This window comes from Eurytemora carolleeae, unplaced genomic scaffold (assembly GCF_000591075.1).
Source record: "Eurytemora carolleeae unplaced genomic scaffold, Eaff_2.0 scaffold2030, whole genome shotgun sequence".
Lineage (NCBI taxonomy): Eukaryota > Metazoa > Arthropoda > Copepoda > Calanoida > Temoridae > Eurytemora > Eurytemora carolleeae.
This window is the reverse complement of record NW_019402167.1, coordinates 12,337-21,703: the sequence shown is the minus strand read 5'-3', so window position 1 is coordinate 21,703 and position 9,367 is coordinate 12,337. Positions and strand designations below refer to the sequence as shown.

General features: G+C 35.7%; 1 protein-coding gene across 1 annotated transcript in view; it reads right to left on the bottom strand.

The window, feature by feature from the left end:
- The window catches only part of LOC111718058 (transcriptional activator cubitus interruptus), a gene marked incomplete at its 5' end in the record, with an annotated part of 20,755 nt that overhangs the window by 943 nt on the left and 10,445 nt on the right, over nt 1-9,367 (bottom strand). Inside the window, 8 exon segments of the mRNA XM_023493548.1 lie at nt 1,044-1,361; nt 1,985-2,269; nt 3,476-3,703; nt 5,222-5,312; nt 5,524-5,825; nt 5,940-6,122; nt 6,400-6,521; nt 7,644-7,761. Coding sequence (XP_023349316.1) covers nt 1,044-1,361; nt 1,985-2,269; nt 3,476-3,703; nt 5,222-5,312; nt 5,524-5,825; nt 5,940-6,122; nt 6,400-6,521; nt 7,644-7,761 — 1,647 coding nt within the window.

Sequence of the window (9,367 nt, the reverse complement as noted above, 5' to 3'; positions counted from 1 at the left end):
CCTTCCTCCCCCCCTTTCTCCCTCCTGACAGTGTAAATTATGTCGTTATCTCCGCCTTTACTATTTAAATCTCATTAGAGCAGGTTCCCAAGACCAACCAGAAGAACAACCAGTACTTTAGATATTTATCATCTTGGACAAAATACATGGAAACCTATTGAACAGTGTACTGTACAGTGTACAGTCTACAGTGCATAGTATACAGGGTACAGTTTTTAAAGCCAAAAATTTCAAAAACTATCAGCACAGTGAGAACCTGAAAACTTTGGAATAGGAAGACGACTTTTAGAATCAAGTTATAACTTTTAAAAGTCCAAAAAGCATGAGACACAGCAATAGTGCAGTGCAGACGTAATTCCATTTCATTAAATTAGTAATTGAAGAAGTGTTCAGTAAAAAATTTGCTTTGTATCATCATCAAATACACGTTAGAAATGTCGTCTTCATATTCCATTGTTTTCTGGTTATCACTGTTCTTAAGAATGGAATTCATTGAATTTTTTCTGAGTTTTGTTCGTCTTCATAAAATAATTGAATTTAAAAGTAAAATTGTAATGATCCAACCCAACCCAATTTGATGTCAATCCAATTGTTGAGATCATTAGTGAGAGAATTGGATGTTCAATTATACAGAGAAACTGTTATTAACTAAATTATAACATTTTTCTTTCAAAGGAGAGAGTAGATAAAACACAAATATTACAAATATTATCAGAGTCTGTCAAAGATCTGAATAAATAACTGAGGTTGAAAAACTATGAAAAAAAAAACTGCGGAATATAGGGCATTTGTGGTATGCTAGGAGGCGGCATGGCCTGGGATTCAGTCGAAGGCCGTTTTAGTTTTGTGTCTTTCTGATCTTGTGGAGGATACTCAGGACTTGACCAACTCTGGCAGTTCTTAACATACTGCAGAGTACGTTGGTAAGCTGTACTGGAGTCTATTTGTCCGCCTGCAGCTGGAGTTTGTCCTGCTGATGGTTTTCTGTCCTTGTCCTGGTTAGGATATTGTCCTCCTTGATTCCTGTTCCAGCTCCATTCCATGTTCCAGGACTGCTGCTGTTGCTGTGGGTTCTGCTGCTCCCATCCTGGATACTGCTGTTGCTGCTGGAACTGCTGGAAGTCACATTGCTGTTGCTGGTTAAATCCATAGTTGTTGAAGTACTGCTGCTGTTGCTGATGATCATAACCCTGCATGTTAAACCCAGGGTAGTATCCTGTAGTCCCTGGACCTCCTCCCATTCCAGCTCCACCAGCCATGCCAGCTCCAGGACCCATACCGTTAGCAGCTCCAGGGCCCATTTCATTAGCAGTTCCAGGGCCCATTCCAGTACCATACATACGCATACCAGGATACATGGCCTAAAATAAAAGCTGGTTATAACAAATATGTACATATATATATATACAAGTTGTTAGGCACGGTCATAGGCTATATGGTTAAAGTTTTCATGAGTTTTCATAAGTCAAAAGTTTTCAAAAGTCATAAGATTTCATAAGTTTCTTGCACAGACTAGATAATAGATATATGCAAGGTATGCTCGTAAGCTCTCGTAAGTTCATAGATGTCTGTGTTCTCTTATCTGTGTTCTCTGTCTTATGTTTGTTCCTTCCCATTTGTATATACAGTGAGATACAGTGAGGCCCAATAAATTTTAGAAAAGAATGATGACTGTTAAACTCAAATTATGACTTTAAATAGTCCAATTAACATGAAATACAGTAATTGTGCAGTTCATAGAGAACCATTTATCCTTTCTATAAAGATCAGATCTTCTATTGGATCTTCTATTGGATCTTCTATTGGATCTTCTATTGAATCTTTTATTTCTCAGTTTATTGCTCCTCACTGTACTTTACCAAGCTAATGTTAATAACAACGGGATGTCAAGCATTCCTTTACAAAGAATAAACCCAGGACCAGACATTTTACAAACATTCTTTAAAACCTTGTTTTTTGACGTTTTTATTATAATTATATTTACCTGGTTGACCGTCTGCTGCTGTAACTGTGCTGGGTCCATGAACCCCTCCTGACCGCGCACCCTCTGATTGTGAAGTGGGGTTCGACCCCCGGCTGCCCCCGCCCCCAGGTTACCAAAGCTACGATGTCGAGAAAGTTGACCACCAACACCAAAGTTCCGGTCGAGAGGTCGCACTGGGTCGCTCATACGTCGGCCCTGAGGGTCAGAAGGGTCAACCTGTGAGGAGGTCAGGAGGTCTCTTGATCCTTCGACACTCGACATTAGATCTCCGGCCATACTTCCACTCTAGAAATAAAAATAAACTTTTAGAAAATATCCAATAAAATTAGTGTTATTTTTTAAAGGCAGTTTTTGTTAATTTGATCATAGGTTAATGGCGATGCAGATAAAACACTAGATGTCGTCTTAAGAGGATTTTTCATTCACAATAACCCATAGGCAGAACCCCTAAGGACTTACGCGCAGGAGGCGTTGAGCATCCGCGTAACTCCTTTGGGTTATTGTGAGCGAAAACCCCTTTAATCTTGAAAAGACAACATCTAGTATTCTATCTGTATTGTTATTAATCTATGTATATGATATTCATCTTGTACAGCGTTAAACAAGAAAAAAGTCGTCGTCATATTGTAGTAACTGATATTTTTCGGATATTTTCAAAATATTACAAAAAGTTACACATTTTATAATAGAAATTTCAAAATATAAAATATAAGATAGAAGACGACAAAGAATGAGGTTTGTTTAAAAAGGAGCCTGCTTTGCAAGATGCAAAAACAGTTTTAAGTCTTAACTGTGAAAATTATCGTAAATAACAATGAAGTAAAAATAGGTTTTACAAAAAAAATTTCAAAAACAAAATTAAGATTTTAAATTCTGATTTGGAGTTGAAAAAAAATCTAAATTTTGCAAGGAATATAAAACCCTGGTTTGGTCGTGATAAGTACTCATTAAATAGCATAGAAAAATTGGCCGTAATTGAGACAGGCCGATAGTGATCATTAGTGAGAGAATTGGATGTTCAATTATACAGAGAAACTGTTGTTAGCTAAATTATAACATTTTTCTTTCAAAGGAGAGAGTAGATAAAATCTCAAATAATACAAATATTGTCAGAGTCTGTCAAAGATCTGAATAAATAACTGAGGTTAAAAAACTATGAAAAAAACTGCGGAATATATATGTTCTAGCTTGGAAACCCAGCTCTGCCAAGGTTACTAAAGTTACCCCCGCCGTCCACCCGCACTTTAACAATTTTACGATTTTCGCTATTAAAGGGACCGTTCACTTATTTGGATAATTTCAGGGTAAACTAAACAGCCTATTCGCTCTTGATTGGTAATAGCCTTACTTTTCAAAGACAACTGTGACCGGAGAAAAAGCCGATTTTTCGTTCAGAATTCGAGCGCATAGGTATGGTCCAGGGACAATCAAGCAGACAGACAGACAAACCGAGATTACAACTTTATAAATATAAAATAAATGTTTATAAACCTGTAACAGACTGGAGTTGGTTCCTGCAACTAAAGCTTTCTTGTGTAACTTGGACAAATGATGTGACATCACGGGGGACATACGGGCACCATGATCTCCTCTTAAATCCGCCAAACGGGCACCCGCCTCCGCCCCGCGGGCACCCGCCTCCGAGCTCCGCCTTGAGCTGCCAGGGGAGATAGGATCCCATGGACTGGACATTCCTGCTCGGCCAGATACTCCAGACATCTTTTTTAAAAAAAAATATTAAGTAAATTTCCTAAATTGATTAGATGCCACCAAACCAATTTTCTTTGACTCACTCTTAGGTCAGAATAAAATCAGGACACTGATCTTAATAACCTCTTATTCCTTAACCCTATCGCGGCTGGGAGGGGGATGTTTCTACCCCCCACCCTTTTTTTCTAAATAACTTTAAAAGTCTCGCATTAGAATGCTAAAATTGTTTTCACTTTTTTAACATCATAGTTGTGAACAATTTTTTTTATGCATGGTCAACAGGTTGGTGTTTCAAAAAACTCAGAAATGCTTAATAACTTTTTTTCTAATTTTGTACTGGGATAAATTTTTTTTAAAAAGCCCTTGATAAATGGATCTTATAACTTGTGTCACATGTTAATAAAAGTAAAAAATGATTTTTGAACATTTTTCCAACGTACTTTTTGAACTTTCTAAACTTGCACTCTAACAATTAAAGTTAAAAAATAATTGAAAAGTTTGACTAAGGACATGTATCACACTCGCCTATCCCAACTATACGGGCAAAATCGTAGGGGGGTGAAAACACCCCCTCCCTAGCCTTTATAAGTCCTCTGTTTTTTTCTAAATAACTTAAAAAGTCTCACATTAAAATGCTAAACCTTTTTAACTTTTTTAACATCATAGTTGTGAACAAATTTTTTCTTATGCATAGGGTAGGGTGAAGGACAGTCAAACGGCGGGTTGGTGTTTCAAAAAAACTCAGAAATACTTAATAATTTATGTTTAAATTTTGTACAGGGCTAAAAATAAAATTTATATATTTAAAAAGCCCTTGATAAATGGATGAAATAACATGTGTTAAGTTATAGTAAAGGTAAACTTTGTGAATCCTTCCTTCCACCCTAACCATTAAAGTTAAATGTATATTTCTTTAATGAGCAGGCCTTGAAAAGTTTGACAAAGGACATGTATCACACTTCTCTATCCCAATATTAGACAATAAAAGCCCAGCCGGGATAGGTTTAAAAGGACAGTAAACATAACCCACTGACCCACTGACCAACTGACCTACTCACACCGGACTAACCAGATTGAGCAGCATTCGGTTTCTTCTGTTTGAAATCAAACATGTTTTGGTCATTAATTCAATAATCATTTACTTTACGGATTTGTTTATTTTATACATTTTTATTCAAAATGCATATGCCAACAAAAAAGTATTTAAGAAAAAGGCTTACAAATTATGTTCAATGGGTCAAATTGTGATCGAAAGTCACAGCTTTTTGGAATATTGACATAACCGCTAAATCCACGTGTACTGACCTACTGACCTACTTTCCCGCTGGCCCACTGTCCCAGTGTCCAGTTCCAATGTATTCATAAAAGCTTTGTTTTCTCTCTATTTTAAATTAGTTGTGGATTTATGCTACAGAAAAAAATAGAGAAAATTGCTAGAATTAAACACTGTTGATTGATCAAGGTTCAATGGATACCATTGTGAATCAGAAATGCCCCTGTTTAGATGTATAGATGGATTCTGTCTACCTGGGATATTTCGCTAAACCGTCGACTCACAGAGGTATTTGATCTCATACTTCCATATCCCTCGGTACTTACAGTCCAGTTACTGTCCCGTCTAAAATAAAAATTAATTAAAAATAGGGGTCAGTAAAAACCATTGCTCCCCACCCCTCTTCTCTCAGACGCAATATTTTTTTTTGTCTTATTTGCTGAATTGGAAAAAATGACATTTTGGAATAAATTGCACCGAAATACCCCCTTTCCCCCCCCCCTTTCTTTTCATGAAAATATATCTTTTAGAAACTCAAAGAAAGCTATGATATTACCTGTTCACTGTGTTGTTTTGTAAAAACGTTGTTTGATGAGGTCCCTGAAGTCCTTGTTTGTGTTGGACTCCCTGGACCCCCTGGACTCCCTGGCCTCCACACCCCTGACCTCCCTGACCTCCAGAGTAACTTTCATCTAGAGACATCTTCTCTATGGATCTATTTATTTCTCCCATACCCGCCACTATTTGCCCCCGCCGAGGCATCATACCCGCCTTTCCTCGGAGGCGGGGGGCGAGGCGGGAAATTCGAACTCCTTCAGCGAGGTCACCGCCTACACCGATTGCCGCCGCTACCGCTATCTGTAAAACACGTGAAATTGAAGTAAAATATTTTTTAGATGTTTTTAATCATACCTCCTTTATTAAATGAGCTATTAAAAGATTAAAAAAAAATAATTTCTAACATGTACTTACATCAATATCACTTTCTCCCTCATGGACATCCCACTCTCCGGCGTCCAGGGCGTCGTTGGTAGTCGTGACGTTGTTGTCGGAGATGGGTAGGTGGTCGGACCTGTGGTGCTGGTGGGTGGAGCCACTATGGTGGTAGGCGTGGTTAGAATCAGGGTTGGATAGTTCTCCAGGAGAGAAGGGAAGCTGAAAATATATTTATGTTTTCATTATTATTTCGTTAATTTATTCTCAAATTCATAATTTAATAAGTCTGTACTTAAATAATAAATTCATCAAAATTAACTTTCTAAACTCTAATTTTCTTTTGCTGTAAATAATAAACATACATAATTTTATTCTTTTTCCTTTTATCAATTCTTTTTTTACATCTTTGCTTAAATTTTTTTCCTTGCAAGGGTAAGGCTCAGCAGTCTGCCCTCCCCCCCTGAGTTCGCCTCTGAATATTTTTTAGGTTTCTTACCTCGGTTTTGATTTTAGGGCTGCCACTATTATTGCTATTTGGAGTGAGTGGAGTGAGCGGATGACAAGCTCCATCCACTTCTCTATACCTAGGGTCATCCATCCTTCCATCCAATTCTCCTCCTACTCATAGGAAACATCATCATACATGTCATTAAAATCTGAGTTATCTATCACATGGCAAAGATTTTTTCTCGAAAAGTTTGTATCATAAGGCCGGTAAGGAGTTTTCGTTTTTCCAGATTGTAAAAAAAAATATTATGCAAATAGGTAAAATGAGGTTCGGAAGCTGTGCGGGGGAGGTTGCCTTCCCTTCCTCGTATGGATGGACACCGTTTTTAACATTTAAGGTATTTTAGCTGTAAAATAGCCCAAAAGAATCTGCAGTGTTTTTCTTGTTTTAAATAATATGCTTGAAAGGTTTACTTTCATTGGTTTATAGAACAAAATTCGTTGACCAAAGATATGAACCAAAACGATTTTTTAAAATGATTTATCATTTTGCACATCGTTTCGAAAAATCGTTTTGATTAATATCTTTGGCCAGAGTAAAAGTTTTGCATAATGTATTATGGTGCTTATAGTTGGTTCGTTTTTTGGTTCGTTTTTGGTTCGTTTTTGGTTCGTTTTTGGTTCATTTGGGTCCGTCCTAGAGAACGATTTTTGGACCCTCCCCCCGAGCCCCCTCCCCGACTCCTATCAATTTTGTACATGACCACTTATTTTTCAGCAAAAATATTTTTTTTATCAGACAGACTAGGAAACCGAGCGCCGCGGCCAAATGATCAATTATATCCATGTACAAAATTGAAAGAAGGGGGGGGGGGTTTAAATCGTTCTCTTTCATTTTTAGTTCGTTTTTGGTTCGTTTTAATTCGTTTTGGTTCGTTTTTGCCTATATTTTCTTTCAGGATAAAAATTTGACGGCATTGTAAGAAAAAGCAATTGTTATTAGTATTGAGTATTTATACTATTTTTTATATAATTGCAGAAACGTGGGGAAGGGGGGGAGATTATTTTAAATTGTGTTCTACATCTTTTGCATATTTTGATTATATAAAAAGGTTAAAAATATTGAGATTCATCAGTATCGCATAAAGAAAATATCAAAATTCATTCTTTGAATAAAAATATCTTTCTTAAACCACTTCACACTATACACTATAAACTATTTTTATTGTATAATTTAAATTTATTATACAAAAAAACGTGATGAAATTTTATAAATTAAACTTATATAATTACCTTTATGTTTTTTAGAAGCGTAGAAGTCTGCCCCATGTACAGTTTTCACGTGTTTACGAAGTGAACTAGGATCCGTGTACCGTTTTGTACAGCCAGGTGCCTTACACACGTACGGTTTCTAAACAGAAATAAATTAGATCTAAGTAAATTGTATATCTATCTATATTTATCCATANATCTATCTATCTATCTATCTATCTATCTATCTATCTATCTATCTATCTATCTATCTATCTATCTATCTATCTATCTATCTATCTATCTATCTATCTATCTATCTATCTATCTATCTATCTATCTATCTATCTATCTATCTATCTATCTATCTATCTATCTATCTATCTATCTATCTATCTATCTATCTATCTATCTATCTATCTATCTATCTATCTATCTATCTATCTATCTATCTATCTATCTATCTATCTATCTATCTATCTATCTATCTATCTATCTATCTATCTATCTATCTATCTATCTATCTATCTATCTATCTATCTATCTATCTATCTATCTATCTATCTATCTATCTATCTATCTATCTATCTATCTATCTATCTATCTATCTATCTATCTATCTATCTATCTATCTATCTATCTATCTATCTATCTATCTATCTATCTATCTATCTATCTATCTATCTATCTATCTATCTATCTATCTATCTATCTATCTATCTATCTATCTATCTATCTATCTATCTATCTATCTATCTATCTATCTATCTATCTATCTATCTATCTATCTATCTATCTATCTATCTATCTATCTATCTATCTATCTATCTATCTATCTATCTATCTATCTATCTATCTATCTATCTATCTATCTATCTATCTATCTATCTATCTATCTATCTATCTATCTATCTATCTATCTATCTATCTATCTATCTATCTATCTATCTATCTATCTATCTATATATCTATCTATCTATCCAATTATCTTTCTAAAAGTAAATTAAAAAGTCATGACCAAGCTTGATTTTGTTTTAACATTTTAATAATCAAAACTTTGGATCATTTCTCAGCCCCTCCCCCCCCTTGATATAGCCATAAATTATTGATATTTCTACAGCCAAATTTTAATACTCAAGGGGGACGCGAAGCGCTACCTAATTAAGAACTTAAATTTCTTCAACCCTGTGAGATAATAAAATCAACTGCAGTCAAGTTGTAAAAAAGATCCCGCAGCATTTTTGCACGTTTGTAAAAATTCCGCCGCTCTGGGCCGCCAGACGACTCTATTTTTCCGGACAAAATTCCTGTGAAATATTTCGGGTTTCTGAAACCCGTTGTCTTGATGTCTCACTCGTATACCGTTTCCGCGGACAGATAAAAAGATTGGAGATAAAAAATTGACTGTTTTTTACAAAATCTTACAGGTAGAGTTAATTCTCGCACCCCCTCCCCCTCCCTCCCTTCCTCCCCAGAGAGGGTTATCTAGTGAAGAATTAGACGAGCTAGAGAAGGAGGGGAGGTGGAAGGGGGGTTCATCACTCCTAACTGAGAGTTTTAGCCTCAAGGTTTATCTAGATTGTTATTTGAGTAATTCTAGCTTACAGTGGAGATATTACCACCTTCAGTATATATATAGTATATTATACATACTTGTCTAGCATACTTGTCTAGCTAGATATATACAGTATACATACTTGTCTAGCTAGATATATACATTATACATACTTGTCTAGCTAGATATATACAGTATACATACTTGTCTT